The sequence below is a fragment of the Gossypium hirsutum genome, chromosome A12, assembly GCF_007990345.1.
Source record: "Gossypium hirsutum isolate 1008001.06 chromosome A12, Gossypium_hirsutum_v2.1, whole genome shotgun sequence".
NCBI lineage: Eukaryota > Viridiplantae > Streptophyta > Magnoliopsida > Malvales > Malvaceae > Gossypium > Gossypium hirsutum.
In genome coordinates, this window is record NC_053435.1 from 13,504,632 (window position 1) to 13,530,877 (window position 26,246).

At 32.0% G+C, this 26,246-nt stretch overlaps 1 protein-coding gene and 1 pseudogene across 3 annotated transcripts; both read right to left on the bottom strand.

Annotated features, from left to right (window-relative positions):
• Nucleotides 1-3,166: 3,166 nt before the first annotated feature.
• LOC107949974 (paired amphipathic helix protein Sin3-like 2) lies at nt 3,167-11,964 on the bottom strand. 3 transcript variants are annotated; one of them, XM_016884729.2, is made up of 24 exons: nt 11,659-11,964; nt 11,493-11,567; nt 10,865-11,086; nt 10,592-10,772; nt 10,415-10,513; nt 10,117-10,290; nt 9,627-9,900; nt 8,781-8,917; nt 8,561-8,636; nt 8,448-8,477; nt 8,089-8,282; nt 7,852-8,006; nt 7,289-7,416; nt 6,932-7,186; nt 6,068-6,706; nt 5,835-5,923; nt 4,954-5,562; nt 4,762-4,862; nt 4,537-4,675; nt 4,301-4,453; nt 4,060-4,223; nt 3,780-3,891; nt 3,504-3,662; nt 3,167-3,400 (listed from the first exon to the last, which is right to left on the bottom strand). In XM_016884729.2, exons 2-23 carry the CDS (start codon nt 11,564-11,566, stop codon nt 3,537-3,539), a joined length of 4,131 nt encoding a protein of 1,376 aa, XP_016740218.1. In that variant the 5' UTR covers nt 11,567; nt 11,659-11,964; the 3' UTR covers nt 3,167-3,400; nt 3,504-3,536. The 3 variants fall into 3 exon arrangements, with proteins under 3 accessions (XP_016740218.1, XP_016740228.1, XP_040939902.1); XM_016884739.2 differs by lacking the exons at nt 3,167-3,400; nt 3,504-3,662; nt 3,780-3,891 and having other exon boundaries at nt 4,586-4,675; XM_041083968.1 differs by lacking the exons at nt 3,167-3,400; nt 3,504-3,662; nt 3,780-3,891; nt 4,060-4,223; nt 4,301-4,453 and having other exon boundaries at nt 4,762-4,819.
• Nucleotides 11,965-23,236: 11,272 nt separating this feature from the next.
• LOC107887665 (ABC transporter B family member 15-like) lies at nt 23,237-25,090 on the bottom strand (annotated as a pseudogene).
• Between the last annotated feature and the right edge of the window lie 1,156 nt (nt 25,091-26,246).

The window sequence follows — 26,246 nt, forward strand, 5'->3', positions numbered from 1 at the left end:
TGTTTATCGCATCAACATTTTCTTCTGCCTGCTTTAACATGAATTATTGATTCATTGTGAGAACTTGAAAAATCTTAGGAATTAGGATGAAGTAACCAACCTATATGCAGCTATGTCGGATACAAATATGTGCTGGATGCGGGTATGTTTACTCCTTCCCTTATATTTTGAGGGTCATATTTTCATACCTGCTCAGCATCCATTTTTGACACTAGTACTTCAAGAAAAAAAAATGAAAAGTCAGATTTCAAAACCTTATTCAGATTATTTTCCTATCTGAGGCAGGCAGGCAGCATATGTAAAAATAAAAAATAAAAAAAAAAAGCTTGCTTGAGTTTACACCTTGCAATTCATATATTTTTATCTTTTTACTTGTTAAGGTGTTATATGTTTATATAAGTTGGAAGTTGAAATATTAATAATTCGTATTTATATAAATATTAGTATGTACCTATCAAAACTCGGTTCGATTTGAAAAAAAAATTGAATTTTGAGTTAATGGAATAGAGTTATTCTATTTTTTGAGTCAACTTGAATAAGTAATTTGAGTTTGAGTTGGGTTGAATTTTATAATTTGAATGACACAGATAATAAATTAGTGTGAATACCTTTAATACCGTCAATTTTAAAAATTAGTAAATTGGTCTCTCTCAATAAAAATTACAAAAAGAAAATAAAAATTTTAAAATTTATATTTTTTTAAAAACCTAAAAAAATTGAAAAAAAATTAAAGAATATATAAAGTTAAAAGGTTTTAAAATTTTCTAAAATAATAATTTGGGAGATAAGTTAAGTAATGATTCAAGTTTATTATATTAGTTTTTTTCTTTATTTTACTTTGAGAAAGTTTTCACATATATATAGTTTTAAATTTATTTGTTGTAATATAGAATTAGTTATATTATATAATATTTAAATTTGACATGTTTAATTTTTTAATTTAATTTGAATAATTTTACTCGATTTAAAAAAAATTTAAATCAAGTTAAGTTGATAAAATTAAATTTATTAATTTAATTAATTTGAAATATTTTTACTTTGATTCAATCGAATTCCAACCTTAATATTGGTATCTTATTCTTGTTATTCCTTTTTCTTATCTTGTGTTATTATTGTTGATTTACTAAAAGGGAATATAGAAATAACTGGAACAGCACAAACCAGACCTCTGCGTTTCATTAACCTTTCAAAATTTTAAAATTACACGAGCATTAATTAAAAGAATAAGTAAAATAGAAGATATAAAATGATACAATAACTCATGAGAAATATTTTTTTTTTTCATTTATGTTCCCAGTATAAATTTTAGTTCGTAATAAAACTCATCTAGATATAATTAACACAAGACATGTTTTTAGTGTGCAAAATTTATATTATTAATAAAACTCTTGATTTAGTTGATTTCATTTTTAATTAGGTCATCAATTCAGTTAAAAAAATTTTAAAAATGTATTTTTACAAGTAAAATAAATTATATAATTTGGAGGTATTTTAATATTTTAAAAAAAAACATGTATATGATGATATTTGAATCTAAATAAATTACATTAGAAAAATCTTTAATTTACCATTTAATTAAAGTTTTATTTTAATATATTTATACATTTTAATTTATTATGCACACTTTATTACTTTTATTATTTATATAATTAGTTTTAAACCATATGTTTTATTATATGCTACAAACATCTCTATTAAATATGTGGTTTTCGCACGCATACATGTGCGATAAAATTTTTAGTTATTAATAAAGATGAAGGTTCTAAATCTTAAGTGCTTAAGATGAAGTTTATCATACGTAATTATATGTGTGGATGTGTGAGTTTTAATTCGATTTTTTTCATGTTTTCCATTCATTTGTGTTATAATAATTTAATTCTAGTTGTTTGAATATATATATATATATGATATATTTGGTTGTATTATTTCAAACTTTGTATTTGAGGGGCTCGTCAGTAGCCTGTATTAGATTGGGTCTTGTTCAGGGGCTCGTTAGCGGCCTACATTAGATTGTGTGGTGGTTAAAAAAAGTTAATTTCATTTATTTTTAAAAAAAAAAACAAGTTTTGCATGCAGCCGATTCAAGCTTGGAAAAGGAAAAGAAAAATTAGTAATGGCGGTCCACTAACGCTTGTATTCATGAATCATGACTGATGTTTAAAATTTAATAATTACTGATGAAATTTACCATATTAATCATTGACTTAATGGATATGTTATTTTCATAATCAGTTCACGTTGAAATTGTATTTACCAAATTTACTGAATTCATATATGTAATTGACTTCCTTAACTAATCTTTAATGCAATAAATGTTGGTTGAAATGTCTAAAATGGATCCATAAGGTATGTAAAAGCTAACAACTCTACTACTTTTGTAATAGTAACACATCTATCCAAACTTCCTTAAAAGGCATGTAAAACTATATTTTAGATTTTATATATAATTTAGACCATGGTAATCGTTATCGTACTAATATTAACTGGCATGTAAAGTTTTTATCCTAAATCGGTACCAAATAATTTATGTTTAGTTCTGATCAAAATTTTGTTACGTTTCAGTCAATACTAGTGCATACCAATTGGTACCAATTGATATAAAATTTTTACATTTTAAACTAATTTTTATTTTTTATAAAATTACATATAATATGAAAAGTTATCAGTTTGAATTATTCAACCTATTTAATAATTTTTTAACATATATTTAGATATAAATATTATTTTACATTTATACCAAGACAAAATAACAAAAGAGATTAAGGGTGTGATTGGTTGAATTTTTTAGTACATAAAAACATTATTTTACATTTATGTTTCTTATATTATATTTATATTTAAATTATTTTATAAATTGTAACATGTTAGAATATTCATATTTAATATTTGTATATTCTGCGTCATGTTTTTAGTTATTTGCCATATGATAATAAACTTATTCATTGGCCCAACTACTTAAAAAAAGTTTCAATTTTAATCCGCCCCAACCAACTCATACTGTTTAAAAATTAATAAAATCCTTTTTAAAATTAATTTTAAATTTTAAAAATTTAAATTAAATTCAACTGGATCAGCCCAAAACTTATCTTGTCCTAACCCAACCTTAATCGAGCCAAGCCTATCCATGGAAAGCCAACACTGTTTGGTGTGCATGCGACCCTTGTAATGAAGCAACGTTAATAAACAGATATTTTTTTTTCCTTTTATAAAAAGAACAAACTCTATTTACACAATAATGACCCAGATCTTTTGCTCATATGATATAACCAATATGCTACATTTCCTAACCATTCTTTCCTTGTTTCACTACTACTATGGCCAACCAGCACCATATATGAACATACATGAAACATGTCTCCGGTTTCTGAAGCCTGTCAAGGTTTCATTGCACCAACGGCTTCTACAAAGAAAAAACAACGGGTTCAGTACCATCACTGGAAAACTCTCAAAGAGAAATGATGGTTATGAAGATTTAAGAATCATAATAATGTTGTTGCATTTACCATTTGTGCTGGTCCGAGACAAAGAATGGTATATTATTGTGAAGCAGATAAAAATCTATGGAACCTTTGTACTTTTGCCTGATAAATATTTGAAGATTTGTGTTGTGGTGATTTTCTTCTACGAAAGAAGAAATCTTCTGTGTCCAACACATATGAAATCTGCCAAACATAAATTGCATGGCGTAAGTGATTTATTAGTGATACGCATGCTCTGTGGCAGGTCATGTAAGAAGGAAACGTAAAAGATTAAACCAGATATTAATAACAGCAAAATACCTTGTATGAGTTGCAAGCTATCTTGTTCTCTAAACCATTAACCACTTCAACACCTTCCATGGCCATGCATGTAGCACCGTATTCATCCAGGGTTGCATATTTTGTCTTGTTTCTGCAAATATCATTAAACAAAAGCAGATTCAAGCATATGTTACTCAGACTAGGAGGAGTCTAAGATACAGGTAATAAGTGCTATAGTCATGTCCAAATATGTATGGGACTCAGATTCCAAATCTTCCCTTTTTGTTGAACCTAACATTTATATGCCATCAGTTATTACCTCTTTAGTGTAATGCCATGTGGCTCCTTTTTGCCAGGAAACACCGTCAGAAAATCATTGTGCAAAAAAGCTGAAAAGTTAGGTTCCATGGAAACAGCAAATGCCTCTGGCTTTTCAATGACATTGTCCATCAGCTGGATAGACAAATGAGGCGGCGAAGACGACTGCAAAGAAAAGGGATAAAAAAATTTGCATAAACATTCATCAAGAGTTTGAAAGATAGCAGAGCATGCAAACTTACACATTTCAATCGATAAACATTCTCTTCGTGAAGGAGGACACGTGCATTCTCATAATAAACAGAATCCATTGTCTTCCCATGTTTCCGGGACTTTTCATACTCAAACAACTGGAGAAGCTTATTATCCATATCATCTGCTGAGACAGCTTGAAGCTGCCATGAAAACTATAATTCAGAGCAGTTGCAGGTGAAATGATAACGAAATAATTAAGGGCAAATGACTGAATAAAGCAAACCTGCTTAACCAATTTATATAATAACTTGTCCAATGTGAATAACACATACGATTGGTTTCCTATTACAGCTCGACATTCGTCTTCAAACTTAGCATTATCAGCAGATCCATCAAGCAGACTGTACAGTTCACTCATAAATCTGTATAGCACAGAGATGATGTTTTCAAAATTAGTATGCATTGGATCCTTCATCTTGTTTGAAAATAACATTTATATGTAAATCACCTGGCATATAATTCTGTAGGAGTCCCCTCTGTTGGAATTTTCCACTTTATTTCAGAACCTGTTGAATTTGTTTTCGCAGACAGTATTCTTTCATACAGGATCTAATGAAAATCAAACATTGAAGAATACTTATTAAAATGTTGACAAAAATATTAGAAGCAATAACTAAAAAGCTTTAGATGTTCGACGTACTTGATGAAGTCTGAAAAGAACATAGAAATCATCATTTGCATAAAAAATGCGAGAACTGTTACTAGCTTCTTTGGGTAAAAGAACAGGTACGTGCTTTGCAAGAGGCTTCACTGTAAAAAGAAACCGTTCCGGAACTGACAAGAATGCGCCATCTCCTCCCACCTGTGTATCGGCCGTCCCTTCAGCTTCCCCTTCACTCTCGGCTTTACCATCAACTTCATCGCATTCTACCTCTTCCTCCTCTTCATGAGAGCATTCATCACCTGCAGACTCACTTCCTGATGCGTCATCACCGGCCTCCAAGGCATTTTCACTATTGCCATCATCAGCATCATTTTCTCCTCCAGCATCCTCGTAATGCAACTTTTTCCTGTTTCCAGACCGGTACTGTCTGGTTTCACCACCATGATTTGACTTTGAAGCTGCCTTTACATCATTATCACCATAAGAAACAAAATTATCCTCCTCAAAATCACCATTGGGTGATAATTCACCTTCTTCTTTCTCAGTTCTCGATGGACCAGCAGATTCATGATATCTACTCGCATTGGATCCATCAGTAGGCACTCCATTTGCTGCTACTAAACCATGTTTTGTTACATCACCACCCTAAAGTACCAAACAAGTTTGTGTAAGCATATTACAACAAGAGATCAAAGAGAGAAGCTCCTTGCTTTTCCACGTCAAAGTTCATTTTTATTAAAGTATCCATGTCTGACACATATTCAGACATGGGTGAGGGGATATGACCTTTCAAGGACCCTCCAAATACGTGAAAAAAATTGGTAAAATTGAGTATACCTGTGGTAAGACACACACACATCCGACACTCACATCCAAGTGACATAGGAATACAGTAGCCAATATGCATAAATTCGTACCTCTAATGAATGTGCTAGATCAGCATTAGCTTCAGGTTCATGATCCTCACTGGCAGAAATGCTAGGTCTAGATGCTGTTGCACCACACCCTTGAAATTCAAACTAATCTCAGTATCGCAGCATGATTTTGGAAAGGAAGGAATAATTAGAAAAAAAAGTAATAACATAACTAGGTTAGCAAAGAAGAAAATCATGGAAATGATTTCCGTGTTAAATTTTTCTGTCATACACACCTGATGCCCCTTCAACACTGTTTCCAATGTGATTATTTTCTGCTTCAATTGCAAGGGTGCCAAGTCCAGTTGCAAGCTTGTTAATTACAGGCCTTTTATCAGCTGTAAATTTGATCTCTTTCTCTAGCTTCGAATCATCGCTATAGACATGATCTGAGCGTTCTTCCACCCTAGTTTCCCCATTTGTCAAGCCATTTCTGCAAGAATTAGTTAATTCTGGAAAACTGTTCCCATCCCCATCACTAGTGGCCTTCTGTTGCCTGGATCTAACAGCGGCAACAGCTCTGAGATTTCCATCTCTTTCAGCAATGCTTGATGCAGTGCAGTTTACAGCAGGACTTTGAGCTTTACCAGCATCATCAGTACCCTCTCTGCCACTAGGTCGAGGAGGAACACCCAACATCATCTCCAAGAAACTGGTCCATAGCCTCATGACTTTATTTAACTCTTCTCTGGTCGAGCAAATCTCTTCACATGAATATTCTATAAGTTTATATAGGTCTTCATGAATGCTGACATCCAAATAGTCATATTCAAGGTGCGGAGCTAGGGGTTGTCTGTGACCTGCAACGCTAGCCACAAGAACATCATCCTCTTTCTGGTTCTTCTCTTTCAACTCCTTGATTTCAGCCACTAAAGCTGCAATTAGGAAAAGCGATCAACGAGGATAGACAAGAAAGTAATAGAATATAAAGCAGCATAGCAATGAACACAATATCTTCAAGAGACCACGGAATAGCATGCCCATGTATTTAGAATCTAACAAACTTTTTGATTCAGTACAAATGAAAATATTCCATGAACATCTAATTTTGAAACATAGGAAAATGTAGCATGATGTTTTGATAAGGAAATTTCACTTACATTTTGCACTCAAGTTCTTTGAATCCTGCTGCTTGAAATAGAAACTGCGGTGATCAAGTGATTTGTAATGGTTTCTCGAATAAATTTCAGCCCAAACCTTGTTAAAATCTAAACGGCACTTTGTCCACTCTTCTTGCTTCTGCTTCAAGCGAGTTAAAATGACAGGTAAAGCAAGAGTAGGAGTTTTACGTAATATTTCCATTACATCGAGACCATGGTCACCATATAAACGCTCAATGCACCTTAAATTTAGAACTGCAGTAAGTGGTTCAGAAGAAGCAAAAGTTAAAAAGACGAGAAATGTACACATAGCAGAGACTCACACATAATCTAAACAATCTAGCAAGAAATACGAACCAGTAAAGTGGTCTTCTACACAAAATGGAGACTCCAAACTGATTTCATTTTCATTAATGCTGTTCAGCAAATCCTCGACACGCTTGGCAGTTGAACTAACGGATTCTAACAACATATCCAGCTCAAATCTAAGACCATGAAACAAGAAGTCTATTATGTCTAGGAGATTAATATCAAGAATTTCAAACGGAATAAGAAACATAACAACTAATCAGTGCACATTGATTTTTCATCTACAAAACTCATCCTCACCTTCACATGCAGCATAAAATATTGTATACAGATTAACAGAACAATCAAATTACTATAGAGAGAATGAATTCATCTATGTTACACGGACTTTGATTTGAGTTTCGGTTACGGGTATGTGTCTGACACAGGTATGTCCAAATTTTTCCTATGTATTTGGATGGTCCTTAGAGGATCATATTCCCATATCCATATCCGAATGTGCACTGGACACAAGTACTTCAAAACAAATGAAGAGTCCGAGTAACATAGATATTTATTGCATACACGGTACACGGTACCCGCACTAATAAAGGAAGACCAGCATATTTTACCTATCGTCCTCGCATCTGAACAAACTCTCTTCATACTGATTTCGGCGCATGTGCTTAAAAGAATAATCCTCACTTCCTGAAGTAACAGATACCCAATGATCATTCAGCACTTGAGCACCAAGTTCTGATCTCTGACTTGCTATAGGTATCGGATACTGAGTCAAACAACAAAAAAATCGAAATTAAAGCTAAATCATGCATAGTTTGCAAGTGAAAAATTCAATCAAAAGTTAATACATCATCAGGCAGAAGCCGATAGCTTGGAGTACAACGTTGGCAGTTAGAAAGGTCAAGCTCTTGTATTGATTTGTCCATGTACTTCTCCCTGTATCTCTCCTTTTCCTTAGCGCTGTCTGTTTCCCGTTTCTGCTCTCTATCTTTTTCCTCTGACTTGAATAGCCTTGATGCATGTCCATTACCACTAAGTGATTCTACAATCAAGAGGTAAACATCATTGCATTATACATATACATATACTTTTGCATATTATATGATTAAACCATGCACACTCAAGTTGATGGAAAATTAGAGAAGAGCAAAGAAGAATAAGAAAATGAATAACAAATAACAAATAAATGAGGCTATGAATTACATACTTTTACTGATGACACCAGCCAGGAGCCCATCTGCAGGAGACATTTAGATTAGAAACAGCCATACCAACAAATAATCAAATAAAACAACTCAAAGATGAAACTTCATCAATTACCAGTGTTCTCACAACGCTCCAAGAACTGGTTGAACTCAATCATAAGATCAGGATACTTGCCAAGTAAATCAGTCACCTGAATATGCATAAAGCACAGTAACAATATAACTGAACTACCGGCTGATAAAAGGTGAGAGATGTGCTTCTTGATAATTCTATGAAGACAAGTAGATTGATATGAAAAGTCAAAGATAACTACTGGAAATGTTGTGAAACATACCAAATTTTGCAAATCATTTCGTTTGATTATTCCGTTGCTGTAAATATTAAGGCACTTTAAGAACACTTGGTAGTCATCTGAGCTGCATAGCCTTTCCTTAACTTTCTCACAGAATACGAACCGTTGGTTGCACATGCCTGAGGTTTGAAAAGAAAAACCTAAAACTCAAAAGATTGATATATGAAAGACAAGATGAACACACCCAATCTCATTACACAAGCAACGAAAATGTTTAAAAACTTCAAAAAAAAGGCTGAAATGGGATTAAAAACCATTTGGAGAAACACATTCGAAAGGACTACCAAAAATATTTCCCTCAGGTTAAAAAAAAAACGCCATTTCTATATATATGAGAATGGCCACATAGAAAATTATTAGAACTGATTTTTCTTTTTTGGACAAAAAAATTATTTGAACTGGTTTTGCTAAGAAGATTAAGATGCAAATTCATGACAGACAAACTAACCTAATATTGCTTCTCACGGACATTGATTGCTTCAAAATAAAATGAAACATATGTTATATTCCTATGCAAATTCCTTCAGTCAAAAGCATCATTTATAATTGCACCCAGCATGAGGTAAGCACATGTCATACCGGCTGATACGCCTAAATAAAACTACAAGCACATTTTCACCAGTAAATCATGCTAATGGTTGATGAAGAGAAGCATTGAGAAGAATATTAAAATCATTTACTAGCAATATATAGAAAAAGAAGAACAAAATTTTTCATCCTAAACACCATAAATACATATACCTATAATATGCTTTAAAAAGGGAAGTAAAAGTGACAACTTGCATATTATAATTATATAAAAGCGGTCAAAGAGGTTTCCGGACTCACTTTTTAAAGTATCCTTTTCATTATAAGAAGCAAATCCTTCAATCTTCCTTCCAGTTCTTTTTTTATCAGGAAAATGCTGCATGTTAAAATCCCTATTGTTTTCATGCTCAGGGTCATCCTGATCACGAGTTCTCCGATCCCTAATTTCCTTTTCCACGCGTTTTCTCTGCTCCTTTTGCATTTTCACCATAGCTTTGTCATCTTCCAGGTCTGGACGACCAACACTGAGATCCTGATCAGCATGGGAAGTAATAATCCTATCCCTCCGACATTGCTGGAAAAGAAAAGATAATTGTTGAAATAGCATCTAACAAAAATATTAACATTAAAACAAACAAGTGTTGGGGTGCAGTAGCAAGGCACATTGCACTCCCAATGGGAGAACAAGGTTCGAACCTTGAAGACAAAATTGTTGGGAGGGGCAACCCCAAACCCCAAACATGGACCGTAAAACGGACATGAAAAGTACCAAATTGAAAAGAAGAGTTACCTTGTCCATTTGTATATGCCGCAAGGTGGGTGTAGCAGAGCTTCGCTCGTTATAACGATGAGTTGAGTTTCGACCATTTGGTACTTGTTGAGTCAAAGGTGCTTCTGAAGCATCGGGTAAAAATCTAGCGAACTCCTCAAGCAGATCTGGATGGCCCACGAAAAGAGAAGCAACCTGAAAATAATGAGACCAAAAAACACGAAAAGTATTTTGAAAAAAGAAGTTTCCAAGAAATTAAGAGCCGGAAAGTACCAAAGAGCCAATGAACATTGGTAACAACCCTAATAAGACATGTTACCTCTCTGTAGACCTTATCTATGTCCTTGTGCTCCTTCCGGTACATATTCAAGATATCCAGGAATGACTTATAAACATGCTCGTCATTTTGGAAACGTTTCTGCTTAGTAAAATGGATAAATTAGATGGCTAAACTTGGACAAGAGTAAGGTGGAAGATTATGGCACAATAATTTCACCTTTATTTTGTTTACAAAACTGATTGCTTCATCAAATTCAACAGTCTTTTTCAGTGGAGCCTCTTCCTCATCAAGGGTTATTTCATATCCCTTTGGCAGAAAGGTATTAAATCCGTAAATCAAGTTGTTATGCCCTCGGAATAATTCCTTTACTCGGGCAATGACACCAACTGTGTCAGTCCTGTGGCATACAAAAGACACATTGAACATTTAGTAGTTTAAAGCACGAATCCATCTTCATCGACAAAAGGTTTCCATTTCAAAAGAGGATACCTTTGAGCCTTGAAATCCTTCATGACTTCAAGGAACATGTCGTACTTCTCCTTTTGATCCTGAAACATCTCCTTGACTTGCTTTAGATACGATAAGGCATCATTTGTAGTCAGTTTCTGCACCGCAACTTCCCCTTCCCCTCTAACGGCTCCACCTCCACCTCCACCTCCACTTCCCCGTTCTCCACCTCCACCTCCACCTGGAATCTGGTTTTGCCCATTGCTTCATAGGTAGAAAATAAAAAAATAAAATAAAAAATTTCAGAACCACAACAATTCAGCCAACACTGATAAACAACAATAAAATTTTGTGATAAACGTAATATGCTTTCAGCAGATGATTACTGTTAAAAAGAACCTGAAATTTTCATCAAATTTAGAAGTAAATTTACAACGTATTGCAAAACCAAGTGATATATTCTATTCAGTGTAATGATCCCAGAATTAAGAAAATCCAGCATTACGCAAATTAAAACATGACAAGCCACTCAATTCATGTGGTAAACAAAACAAACCCACATCGAAGTTTCATATAAATGAACCGAACCACACAAAACCCTCATTAAAAGCAAACAACTTTAAACAGATTAGAAAAAAAAAGCAAATAAAAGAAAAAGAAAACTTCTTACGATTCAGCTTTTGAAGAACCAAAGGGACGTTTAAATTGGGAACCAGAATATATATCATCTCTTAGTCGCTTCATCCTGTAAATAGAAAAGAAAAGTGAATTTTTTTTAGTAATCCTTGAAGAAATAAAAAGAAACCCATTTTAACAAAATAGTTAAAAGAACTTACTTTCCTCTGAAACAGATCTTACAAGAGGGGGGGGAAAGACAAAGAAACCAAACCAGTTACTTTTTTCTTTTCTGATCCTATATGTTTTGTCTATATTGTTTCGGTTGTGTATAAGATTTAAGGGGAAAAAGAAACAAAATTGAAGAGATAGTAGAATATATAGGAGCAAGGGAGGAAGTAAAAAGGAGAGTCAAAATCTGAAATGGATTATGTTTGGTTCCTTTTGTTTTGTTTTGCAATGGGATTTTGTGAGAGTTTTAGTTAGTGTTCTAAATTTGGAAAAACATGAAGATTTTAGTTGTCTTTCGTTCTTTGTTTTTGAGCTTCTTCGTGGGCTTTTTCTTTTTCAGTTCGAAATTGAACTACAGGCCGAATGAGGGTTTTTTTTTTTTCTCTTAAATTTTGGGTTGATTTTGGTGGATTAGGGTTTTTAGGGATGTGATCTTCTTTTAATTAAAACGAAGGAAAAAACATTTTTGTGGATTGAATTTCATGTTAAGTCTTTTTGAGGTGAAATTGAAGTTCATCGAATTTTATTTTAAAATTTTAAATGTTTGATTTGAAATACAAGGGAAATTGATTGAATTTGTTTTGGATAAATTTGTTTAGCTGATTATTGGATTTTAGTTCGATTAGTATGAATATTGTTATCAATGCAAGAGGATATCGGTTCGAGTGTATTAAAGCGTATTATCATTTTATTTATGGGTTGTCGAGAGGCTATGGATAATTTTAAGTATTATATTAAAAAGAGCAGATATAAACCTGTAATGTGATTGTTAAAAAAAAAAATTTAGCCTGATTTTTATGAATACAAGCTATTAAGTCGATTAAGAGAAGAATGCAAGTGGATATGATAGACTTTTACATTTGCATCTATATTTTGCTAATTTACATGTATTAATATTTGCATTGTTTTTTCTTTAAATTTTTTTAATGGTTATATTTGTCATTAAATATTTTTCTTATGCTATTATTGCGTCTATTCCCTTATATCAAATATAATAATTCTATTATCATATCATTCATTTAACTAAATTATTTTTACTTTCATTTTATTCTATTATAACTCTATTAATTACCTATTCCATTACAACAAACCAAACATACATTAGTTTTAAGTTACTTATTTGAGCTTCAAAATATTTCTATTTTTTAGTTATATTTAGAGTGGTCCCGTCTTGAAAATAAAGTTTGGATAATTATTCTATTCATTGGCAATGGAGTACAAAAACTCCACAATTGAGTTTAGGATAATGCTAAGTGTCCTTTTTAATTATTTTATTAGACCCTAAAATAAGTGTCATCATCTTAAATCCGCTTGCAGAATTTTTTTTATTCCATTGACCGTGTGTAGGATAATAATCCATAAACTTTTAAATATGATTTTTTTCCATTGACATTAATTACATATTTTAAATTATTAGATATTCTAAATAACTCCTAATAAGAGATTGATTCATTACTAGATTCTTCATCACTCCAAGTGGCACAAAAAGACTTTTTCTTCTTCTTCTTCTTCAAGGTATTTGCACACTCTGCTTGAATGTGGCTAAAACCATGATATTCATGGCACTGGATTCCTTTGTTTTTGTTTTTGGTTGCACCCTTGTTGATGATAACCCCTTTAGACTTCCTTTTTAAGTGTATTTGAATTTGTCAAATCTTTTACTTCGTTTGGATTTGAAAACTTTGTTGAAGTTCTTGATGAGTAGACCAATCTATTCTTGTAAGTCTTCAATGGTTGTGCCAAACTTAGTGGGCACTATCTTTGCCACTTGTAGAGCAATATTTTTTCTCTTTAGATCTACTCATCTTAGCTTCATCAAGATTGATATCAAAGGTCTTAAGAATCCAAGCAGTTCATTAATATGCATAATATCAATGTCTTTGGCTTCTTCAATGGTAGTAGACTTGATGTTGAACCTATCAGGCAAAGATCGAAGAACTTTCATTACAAACTTAGCATTGATTTACTCATTACCAAATGCAAAGGCCTAATTAGACAGGTAGCATAACTTGGCATAGAATTCTCCTATAGTTTCATTCTCTTGCATTCTTAGATTCTCAAACTTAGTCGTAAGCATTTGAAGCTTTTGATATTTTTACAATTATAATGACCCGATTTTCAGTGGTGTTAGAAATTGTAATTTCGAGACCTCGTTTCAGTAACCGAGTTTGTAAATATTAAATAGAGATATTTACAGAGTTACTATATAATTGAATTGAAATTCGACTAAGTAATTTAGTTAAAATTGTGGTTAATTAAGGCATAGGGGTTAAATTGTAAATTTTTAACTGTTATAAATTTTTAATTAGGAAAAAGTTTAGGGTCTTAGATAGCAAATACCCAAAGGGCCAAAATGGCTAATAAACCATTTTTTAAAAAGTGTTATTGGATGGTAATAATGTATGTCTTTTAACTTAAGTAATTAGAGATTAAATAAATAAAACTTAATTAAATATGTTAACTAAGATTAACTAAAAGCTAATTAGTGTATAAACAATAAACAAGTGGAAAGAAAGATAAAAATTTTATCATCTTCATCATCAACTGCCAAAACCAAAGAAAATAAAATAACAAAAGCTATAGGTTTTCTTATATTCGACCATTCAATTTCAAGTAACTTCCTAGCTATTTTTCTTTGATTTTTATGGAAATTGAATCATGAGAGCTTGATTTAGCTAGCCTATATACTAATTTGTGAAACTGTTAAAGTTTTAGAAAGTTGTCATTGTTGATTTCTTAAAGAATGAGGTGTGAAATTGATAGAAATTAAGCTTAGTTTATAAAAAATGACTCAATTGTAAAGCTTAATTGTTAGTTTTAGTTTTGTACATTAAGGACCAAATTGAATAAAATGTAAAATTATTGCAAAATTTTGGTAGGAATAGAAAGTAGAAGGTCCCTAATGTGTAAATGTGAAATCAGATTTTAATCCAAAACTTTAGATCGAAGGTTATGCTTGTCCCAAATTTAAGGACTAAATTAAATAAATTGCAAAATATGTTTATTTTTATATTTGAATGTGATTTGGATGGAATTTGATATTATGTTACTGTTGAATTATTATTTGTTGTTAAAAACGGCATTGAGTCATCAAGAGGGAAAGGAAATGCCAGAGTCGACGACAAGTGACTCGAACTTTCGTTTGTATTTTTATGATTCGGGATCAATTTAATTACTGTATATTCATGACATTTTGCATTATATAATGTTGATGTGAGTTTTCAATGGTTATTTTAATTGAATTGCTCTGGTTGAGATTGAATATTGAGACAATGACTAAACTAAATAGAATAGAAAGTAGTATGATTTAATTGATATATGATAATTGGTATGAAATTGAGTTGAAACATGTTATATTACATGATGACTTAATAGTGAATTGGATATGATAAAGTATTAGTTGAACCGTATACTGAAATTGGAAATTTGGTTACCCTATTAGCTGTTCAAATAGGGCCGAATACTATTTACATGCTATAAGGTTAGAATATTGATTGAAAACCATCATTATCGAGCAACCCAAGATGGTAGATTGTATATATAGAGTCATTGTTGTCGGGTAATCTAGCGTGATAGAATATTCAAATTGTGAAAACCATCGTTGTCAGGTAACCCAAGGTGACGGATCCACATATTCATTTCGAGTCTGTGTCTGGTTAATAAGGTTATAAAATAAACATGATGCGACAATATAATATATGAAATGCAATGAGCTGAAAACGAGCACTGGGGGCCAATTGAGTAACAATAAGTCAATAGGCTTGGAAATGGTTGAAATCTTGATATGAAATGGAATATATGAGTTGGTATGTTAGTAATGGTAATGAATAAATATATGTGCCTATACATGATAATATGATTTGGTTAAGTTATTGTGAAATGAAAGAGATATGGTAAATTTGAATACATACGAGTGATTTGGTATGTAAAGATGATCATATGCATGTTAATATGGTAATGAAAGTATTTGGTATGAAACTATATGAGATTTGATTACAAATTGCACTAGGTTTGATTGAATGCAATGGTTTTAAATTGTCGAAAAAAATCCGGTTTGAAATTGATTTTCTTGTACAGCGGAAAATAAAAATTTTGAAAATTGACCCGGTTTGTGATATTTATAGCAATAAACCCTAGACCGAAATTGTACCTATGTTTTCGAATAGATGTATCCTTGTTGTTCCCGACTTTCAACCAAATGATCTTCTCCGTTATTCTCATACCACTAATTGCTTCAAGTGTGGGTTCGAACAAATCGAATCAAACAAAGAAACTAGAAATAATTTTCTTTTCTTTTTGGTGAAAACGAAAATTCTCTTCTCAAATAGAAACTGACAGAATTGTTATTTCAAAAAAATATATTTAATAGTTGAGAATAAATTCTCTATTTTTTGGTAGAGTAATAATATCTTAGAGTTGTATAAATAGTCTTACCATGCCATCTATTTATAGGAAAAGAAGGTAAAACCCTTGCTAAATTGTAGAAGTTTATTTCAATTAGAAAAATAAAATTCTAATTCTACTAAAGTGTAGGCGGTGGCAACCCTAGTTAATAATACTAGGGTTTGTCGTCTCCCTTTATTACATAAAGGGTTTTGGGCCTCTTCCACATTGAGTCTAAGTACAAGTACCTCCTGATCTTTTAACCTAATAGTTTATAGATCCAACCCAATATTTGTTTTTCTATTTCTCAAATATAAATTTAAATATATTTCCAATCAAATAATTTTCTCAACCTAATTCTAATTCCGTTAAAATCATGACGACTTTACCGTAAAAAAATCTATAACAAAATATATTTAATATTTCTGCATTCAACGGTTCACTATAACCAAATGGTTTATTTCCATTTTTGAACTTTATTTAATTTAAAAAACATAAATTCATTTTTTAGTTCTTTTTCATTTTTCATTTTCATTTTGGAGAATACCATATTCATTTCCAAATATTTCATTTCTCCATTTTCATTTTCATTTTGGAGAAAACCTTAATCATTTCCAAATGTTTCTTATTTCTCCATTTCACCATCTTCATTCATTTATGTTCATTTCATTCAATTATGGTTTCAATGAGCTAGCGGAGGGATCGATTCTACATATGCAATTGAGGCTCAAATAGTTTATAATTAAGTTCCAACTTTTCGACTATTAATTATAAACTCATTTAGTCACGAAGTCATTCCACTATAGTATCGTGATTAAGCTCTCCCCAACGACATACCATTATGAAAGCAATTCGATTAGTACTCGTCTAATGACCTTATCATAAGTGTGTTACTGACTGTGTGTGCGTATGCGCATAAAGCAAATGGTTTTATAAAACAAATTTAAAGCGCAGTTTTATTGCAAGCGTATAGGTCAGTTGTAATATTTATAGTTTTGATGGAACACGAAGTATTCCAATAGGTCAAACCCAAAGGAGATGGTGATTGAGTGATAGATAGCGTACACTATAGATTCTAACCAGCTACTGGTATGATTTTATAGTACAACAAATCATAACAAGAAAGTTTTGCAAGGAAATTAAATATGCTAATCTAGGGACCAAATTGTAAAGAGTACAAAACTAAGAGATTAAATAATAAATGACTAACGGTGGCTGGTTGATTTTGATGTGGCTCGCCGATCTTTGAAGAAGGGAATTAAATCGCTTAAAATACTAAGTGGCTTCATTTTAACTCTCGATTTAAATTTTACCAACTTAGAAAAATTAATTTAGTTTATATCTTGATCTCACCGGTTAATCCGGGACTAATGAATTGGTGCACAACAAGATTATCTCTCAGTCTCATTTGTCTAGATATGCCCTTAGGGGCATCAATTCCTAAGTTTTTAGGTCAATTCGATTTAGTTTAATTTATTACGATTTAGTCCCTTGTAAAAAAATTAACTTACCCACATCTCCGTCAATCAAAACCCTTTAAGGTTTAGCTACCATGCTGAAAATAAAGATAATGGACATGGAAATGAAAAATAAAGAAACCACTAAAGTCAAACTTAACAAAAGTATAAAAGTTTGGATTTTTATGCAAGAAAACTTAAAGAACATGAATCTAAAAGCATTCAAAAAGAAAATCTAAAGCAGTAAACATAAAAAGGAACAATATTTAGCTGATTTAAAGTAAAAGAAATTGAAATACATTAAAATAAAACTAAAAACATCTTACAACCAAGGTACAGGGACTGAAAATGCAAATAAACCTAAGCTACAGTGGTAACTAACTTAACTAACACTAAGAACACTAAGAACAAGAAGCAAATACAGAAAAATAAACTTTAAAACTAAGAAAGAATAAGAGAAAATAAAAAAAATTTGAAAAGTTGTAGAAAAACTAAGAGAAAACCTAGAGAAACTAAAGCTAAAAACTAAACTAATGTGTGTGTCTCCTCCTCAGTAAAAATTAATTGTTTTAGGCTGAATGTTGATGAAATTTTGTTGCCAAAATTTCCCCTACACGGGCCTTGTGTGATTGGTGTATCGGGTGGACAAAGACTACCCTTTTTGTCCAATTTTGTTCCCCTCATGATATTGATGTCGCAATACCCAGAAAAGGATATCAGGATACCAAGTCAACTTCAAACTTAGGTGTAACAACCCATTTTCAGTGAAATTGGAACAGTGGTTTTAAGACCAAAAATCTGAAGTCAAAAAATTTATTTTATTATTATTTTATGGTCTACAGCATGATAGAAATACCATATAAAAATTTCGTTCAGAAATTTTATCGTTTACATGTTCAATTTGATAAAAAAGGACTAAATTGCATAAACTGCAAAAGTTGAGTTCTAATAGCTAAAGGTATTATATAGATATAGAACATTAATGTGGAGGTCTTTATATGGTAATTAGCCCATTAGTATGTTAGTGGATGATAATGGCTTGGCAATTTTGTAATTTGAATTAATTTTAAAGGTTAATTAAGTAATTAAATAATAAATGATAAGTTAAAATAAAATTTAATTTGTTATCATCTTTCTCTATCTTCTTCCACTGATTTTCAAGAGGAAATAAAGCCATTTTCATCCTTAACATTTGGCCATCTTTAATCCTTCAATTAGGTATGTAATTTTGTTTCATTTTTAATGATTTTTATGTTTCCAGGATCGTTGTGGCTAATCTAGTTAGCCTAGGGACTAATTTGCAAAATTGTTAACTATTAGGGTTTTGCCATTGATGAATATGCATGAGCTTTGAAGTTTGATGATAGAAAATGAATGGTTGTTGTTAGATAAACAACTTTTGTAAATGAATTTTTTATGAAATTGTCAAATAGGGACTAAATTAAAAAACATAAATTATTATATGGAAAAATTGTGAATTTGTGAAATATATGTGCTGTTATTAGTATGTTTATAATTTGGCTAGGCTTGGGTAGGGATAAAATTGAATGAATTTCATTTTTCGAGCTTAAAGACTAAATTACAAGGAATTAAAAGTATAAGGGTAGATGGTAATTTTTTCAAAAATATGTTGTGGGATAAATCGAATATGAATTATATTGAATTGAGTTAAATTCATTCGTATAGATCCTGTCAGACCTCGTATGGAGTTAGATCGAGGCAAAGAGAAAATCTCAGATTCGTTGCCTCCGTATTTATGTACACTCGTCGAGGTAAGTTTGTGTAATTAAACTATACATTTATATGTTTCAATTGATTTATATGTATGTGAATTGTGTAATTGCCATGTATGGATACTGAAAGCATATCCGACGATGTACGGCGATTACCGAGCCCCGTTTGAACCTTAGGAATTTGTAGGATAGAAATGGCACGTCATTAGAGTTACTGATTTCAGCTCGTATGACTTATCGATACTCAGCTCGTATGAACTTTCCATTATTCAGTTCGGAGGAGCTTGCTGTTTACAGCTCGTAAGAGCATACTGATTCAGAGCTCATATGAGCATAGATTACAGGAATTGACGGATTACAGTTTAGTACACCTCGTGTGTACTACCCGCGTATCCAACGATATTCTAAATGGTTCAACGGGCACAGTTCTGTTACGAGATTATATGAGTTAAATATGAACTATTACAGGTATTTACATGAAATACTTGAAAGTGATGTTACATGATACATTGATATATGAAATGAATAATTCATGTATATGAAATGTGATTAATTGTTGAATTCATCCATGTGTATTGGATTTTATATATGATTTACATGGCTAATATGTTGGTGATCATGTGTTTAGGCTTTTGGCCAAATTGGTTGGGATATGCTATGTTAGCTTACCTTAATTGTGATTTAAAATGGTAAGTTAAATTCTAAGTTATAGGAACTTACTAAGCTTAAATGCTTACTCTGTGTTATTTTCTGTGTTTTATAGTGATTTGAAAGCTCGTTCGGCTTGGAAGCTTGTCAAAGCTATAACACACTACCCTTCGGCTCTTTTGGTACTTTCAGTTGTTTAATTTCGGTTATAATAGCATGTATAGGTTATTTAGGCTAATGTTGGCCTATGTGTGATGTTGTGGTTGTGGCCATATGCTTTGGCTTGTGTTTTGGTATATTTTGTAAATGTATATATAAACAGCCTTATCATGTTTGATGTGTGGTTTGGTATGGTTAATATATGAAATAATTTATGTTTGATGGATGAAAATTAAATGGTAGTTGAATATGCATATGGATATGTACTATAATTTGGAGTGATTTAGTGCTTGTTGTGGAAAGCACATATGTATAATGATGTTAGTTTTGAATGGTTTGTATTGGTGTTTCTAGTGCACAAGTTACAAGTGACTTATATGACCATTTGATACTAGAGATCATGTACATAAATGGTACTAAATGGTATGTTTTGATTAATGACCTACATGGTAAGTTTTGGTACAAATATGCATATAAGTTAGTTAAACAATTGAATATATTGAATGTTTAGATATACATGTTATAAGTTGTCATTTGAGATGCCTAAGGGCATATTGGTTGTATGTGAAGATATCACATATTTAAGGCTTGATTTTGGCTTGTTTTAGATGCCTATTTATGACTTGTGTATATGCAATGCCAATTTGTGTGAGAAATGTGGCTTGTAAAATGACTTATTTTCGTCCACACGGACATGTGTCTCAGCCGTGTGTAACACGGTTGTGTGTCCCCTGTAGCTTATTAAAGGTTTGCAAGTCAGGCTATTACACAGCCTAGCACACGGGTATGTGAGGTTACATCGAAAGGGTACATAGCTTGACACGCGGGCGTGTGGCTTGGCCGTGTGACCCAAGTCAGTGAGTTACATAGGGACAGACAAGGGCTGGGACATGGCCGTGTGTCCTTATTTTCGAATGCCTGCACGGCCTAAGACACGGGCGTGTCTCTTGGCCATGTGAGTCACACAGCCTGGCCGCACGGCTGTGTGACCCTTGCAGCTTTGAAATTTTTTAATGTATTTCGAAAAAGTTTTTGAGTTTCTGATTTAGTCCCGCTTTGTTTCTAACGTGTATTTTGGGCCTCGAAGGCTCGTATAAGGGATTATATGTATGATTTCGATTGGTTTCTGACATGAATATTATATTATATGAAATGTTTGAAATTTCTGTCAGTTTGATCTGTAAACTCTGGTAATGCTCTGTAACCTAGTTTTGATGATGGATACGGGTTAGGGGTGTTACATTAGAGGTTTTCTTTGAAGGTGGATATCGTGATACAGCTAAAATGTGATCTTCAATCTTCAAACCTGTTGGAGGTGTCACGATTCTAAGGCAATGATATCATGATACCCTTTCCTTTGGTACCATTTTCGCTCATTTTCAACCTCCAACCCTTCTCTACACCACTCAACAACATGTTAGGCCCCCAATGGCACTATTGGTCAAACTGGGTCACAAAATGAGTAAAATCGAGACATTTACACTTATTAACTTAAAATCTAAAAACTATGAAAAAGATGATACTTTGCTTGAGAATAAGCTCCTTAAGTATATCGAGAAAACCTAATTTTCCATATCAAATTATGGAAGATTAAACTCTCCCACACTTAACTCTTTGTTTGTCCTAAAGCAAACACACCAAACATGCGAAAAAAAAGACTACTCGTGGACTAAACCAGACAATTAAGTCACATAGCGATAGAATATCAAACTCGTACTAGAACTACCTCACATGCAACTTAAGAGTGATATCTAGTTAACTTTTTTATTCCTAATGTAAACATAATTAGTTCACTAAGTTAAAATGCCACTAGATGTAGAGGCAATAGAAATGAACATATGTACAAATGTTATCCATCGGTAAGTTAAAAAGACAGTACTATAAAAGTTTCTTTTAAATCTAAACAAAAAACAGTTCTTAATAACAACCTAAAATGTCCAATTGATTCCACTTCCACTGATTTTCCTTTACCTAAAAAGATGTGTCTGTCACCATCACTTGGCTTTCAGTAGCTCAGGCAACCCTACATAGAAACACTTATGTGAATAGTAGCACCAAAATCTATCCACTAAGTGTTTTTAGGTACTGAAGCTAAATTAACCTCAAAATAGACCAGGGTAAGAATTATACCTTTCCATGATACTTATGGTATCTACACATTATTTCTATGACACTTTAATACCTGTGACACATATAACATAATTGGTCACTTAATTTCGTATCATACTTTATAAAGTATTATACATTATATATATGTGCCCATAATTGAAGATTTTAACCCAAAGTTGAAGAAGGTTGAAACTAGGAGATGAACTCATAAACTCCATTGAATGTTTCCTGATCAGAGAAGACACTGATGAGTATTAGCGTTGACAGTGAAAACATGTAGCTCAGTCTTCTTTATTTTGTTCTAGAAAAGATGCTTGAAGAGGCAAGTACAATTATTTTTCTTTTAGTCATAATTAAAATTGTTTTTTGATTATAATAAATATTAGGTAAATTAGCTTTAAGCCACCTATGGTGGCATAAGAGATAGATACATATTCAATGACATGGTAAAATTTTCACATCTAATCTCTTTATTGGTACGATGTGATGTGATTAATAGTTTTAAGGGCAATTGCTATTTTAATAAACGAAATTAAAGTACAAGTATCAAAATAAATAAATTTTAAAGTACAAAAATTATATTGACAATTTTGATAAAGTATAGGGGTAAATTTTGTCATTATCCCTTAAATTTTAAAAAATAAAAAAAATAAATAAAAATATTTTAAAAATTAGAAATTATTAAAAAGTATAAAAAACATTTTTTATTAATTTTAAATTTTAAAAAATTAATTAATTGCTAACATGGCATATACGCGGACTGCCATGTGGATACCACGTTAGTAAAGTTAACAATGTTGACTATTCCATTCATTTTAGGATGATTTGTTAAATAATGCAAGTTCAAGAGTTAAAAAAATGAAAAATTAAATAGAAGGCTAAAATGATTTTTTTTATAAAGTTAGAGAACCAAATAAATCATTATGTCAATGATGGGTGATGATGATTAGAATGTTATAGGACATTCACCAGCTTCCATGAAATGATTAAGCTCATAGTGAAAGCTAAGGGGCATTTTATCACCCACTAAAGCTCAAAAAATGATCTATCATCTAAAAATACACAACTTATTTGAATGACTAGATAGAATTATGTGCTCTACTCTGAAGATTAATCAAAGAGTAGTAAGCTCCTGTTGGCCCTTTGGCCAAAAAAGATGAATGGTTGCCTTTCTCCTCCACCTTCCCTTTGTCTAACACAGCAATAAGATGACAATTTTTAATGGTGCTTAGCCTATGTGCAACAATAACACAAGTTCTCCTCACCATCACTCGCTCCAATACCTCTTACACCACTTCCTCAGAGTAACTGTCAAGTGCACTGGTTGCTTCATCTAACAATAACATTGCTGGGTTCTTCAATATGGCTCGGGCTATGGCGATTCTTTGCTTCTGGCCCCCAGATAGTTGCACACCTCTGTCTCCACACCAGGTATCATAACCATCTACTAGACCTGCTATGAAATAATGTGCATTTGCTGCTCTAGTTACTTCAATGATTTTATCTGATGCTCCGGATATGTTTTCCCTGATTGTGCCAGAAAATTGTGTTGGTTCTTGACTAACAAGTGCTATTGTGTTTCCTCAATGACCTTAGGTTGTATTCCTTTATATCTCGACCATCAATCTTCACTACTCCTTTGAAAGGATCATAAAATCTCTCAATTGAACTAAGTGGTTGATTTACCAGATCCACTTTGTCCCACCAATGCTGTTGATTTCCCGGCTTCTATGCTGATTGATAAGTCTAGCTGTCACAAAATGAATGTCGCAGACATTCATCAGGTCCTATCCTTGTGCAACGATCAAATATCGCAAACAAAGATCCAACAACCTCAGCGCTCTTGGCTAAGTCCGATGTCATGCTTGCAGCTTGAGCAATGACAAGGCCGGTGCTAAACAAAACAAGGAACGTTTCAATAAGGGCTTTCGCAGTGATATATCCTTGCGATATGAGTTTTCCACCATACCAAAAATCAAAGGCAATAATACAAGCAGTAAGCAATTGAGCTGAACCGAGTCCTAGACCTGCAAGCCAAGATTGTCTAACATTCTCTTTTCTTGGAACTTCTTGGGCTGTTTGCAACATTTTCATGATTTGGTCTTGAGATGACAAGGCAGTAATAGTTCTATGGGTGGAAACTGCCTCCGCAGCAAGCTTGCTGCTCTCTTGTTGTGCTTTTTATGGCTTTCACAGACATTCTTTTAAGTATAACCATTCGAGTGTACATGCTAAGGATGATGAGCGGTTGGACAACAATCATGACAATGGCAAGTCTCCACGCAATGAATAGGCCCATCACACAAGCTAGAGTTACACCCGAGATGGTTTGCACAACAAGCGACACTTCATCACCAAACAAAGATTTCACCTGGAAACATACAGGACCATAATCAAATTTATAATCTCAATCAATTATATATAGTCATAAAGAAGGTAAGAAAATGCAAAACATACCACAGTAGCATCTTTTTCTAACCTAGCACAAACACTGCCACTGGAATTCTCATCTTGGTCAAACCACCCAACTTCAAAAGTCAACACCTTTGAAAGCATCTTCTCTCTTATCCTCTTTGTCAAGTGCTCTCCCATGTAAGAAAATTTGGAATGCTGGATAATATTAATTAGTAAATCATGTGATGGGGTTCCTCTGGAAGCAAACTAATGAAATATAAGCCACAGCTTACCATCAATGATCGGTGGATTTTGGTTATATGGAATAATTATACATTATTGAATCTTCAGTCCTTTCCTTTTGAACTGGTTTGACTTCCTATTCTCAAGTGTTATGACATCGTGGTGTATTGATGTGTGTGATACATGATTGTGGACTATAAGGAGGGGCTTGAAATAAAGCGGCTAACATCTTTTCATTCAAACAACGCGATTAAAGAAAATACTGTTTTAGTTTTGTTTATCGTATTCTTGGCCATATTCGTGGGCATACCAATTCTTTTCACTGGAATTGATATGTATTGGTATCAATTTATTTTCGGTGTATTTTTTTAATTTATTAATATTTTAAAAAATATTTAATATATAAAATATTTAAATATTTTAAATGAATTAGATTAAATAATTTTAAATATAAAAATATTAATTGATTATATAAAATACTCATCAATAAATTTCAGAAACAAAATTTTTTTCATTTAATAAATTTAAAGAAAACAAGAAAAAAAGTATCTCACAAATTAAACAACAAAATTATCCACGACATAATTTAAGAAAATCTACAATAAGATCATATGAAAGTTTAATAAAAACATACACATAAAAATGTGTTCGTGAAGCTTTTAGAATTTTTTTTTCTTTCCTTTAGTTTTTTTTGTTATATAAATTATTTTTTTATTATTAATTTTTTACTTTAAATTTTAAAATTACTCCATTCATTTGGTTAAAGTTTAAATTGATTAATATTTTTCTTTAAAAGTTGAATAAAAAATAATTTTATTTATTTTTTAATATTGTTCATATATCATTTGGTGAACAATATTCTGATCATTATAATCGAAATTGACCAGAACGAGCTGATGTAATCAGTATGAACTAAAATTTACATCGATATAAAAAATTTATTTCGATTTATTATTGAAATAATGCACAACAATCGATGTAACTGAAACCGGTGCTTTTAACTAATTACATTTGCTGACATTTTGTTTTTGTTACCTTTGTACTATGCTGCTTTTTTTTTTTTTGAGTAAAGTATACATTAAACACTTAAAACTGATGGAATATCTAAATATGAAAGGTTGCCCCTTTGAGTTATAGTGGAAAACATTACTACATAGTACGTGCAAGCAATATAGGAGCAAACTTCTCCCAACTGAATGAAACAAACAAGGCCGAGAGCTGACTGCATCTATCCATCACATCCTACATGAAACTTGATTAATTTATTCCGACTCTGCATTGACCTCGATTTTTAACTTGAAACCGAATTTAATTTAATTATTTAATTATTTATTTTTGAAGTAAATAAAATTATATTTTTTACATTTCTATTTTAAAGTAAATAAGGTTAATTTTTTGAATAAAAACTTAGAATTTAATGTATTTTATTTTTTATTTATATATTTATTTATT

Coding starts and splice junctions, on each gene's coding strand:
- LOC107949974 (XM_016884729.2), bottom strand. CDS start 11,566: ATGAAGCGACTAAGAGATGATATATATTCTGGTTCCCAATTTAAACGT. Junction 10,773..10,864: donor AAGGATTTCAAGGCTCAAAG/GTATCCTCTTTT, acceptor TGTATGCCACAG/GACTGACACAGTTGGTGTCA. Junction 4,454..4,536: donor TATATAAATTGGTTAAGCAG/GTTTGCTTTATT, acceptor TTTTCATGGCAG/CTTCAAGCTGTCTCAGCAGA.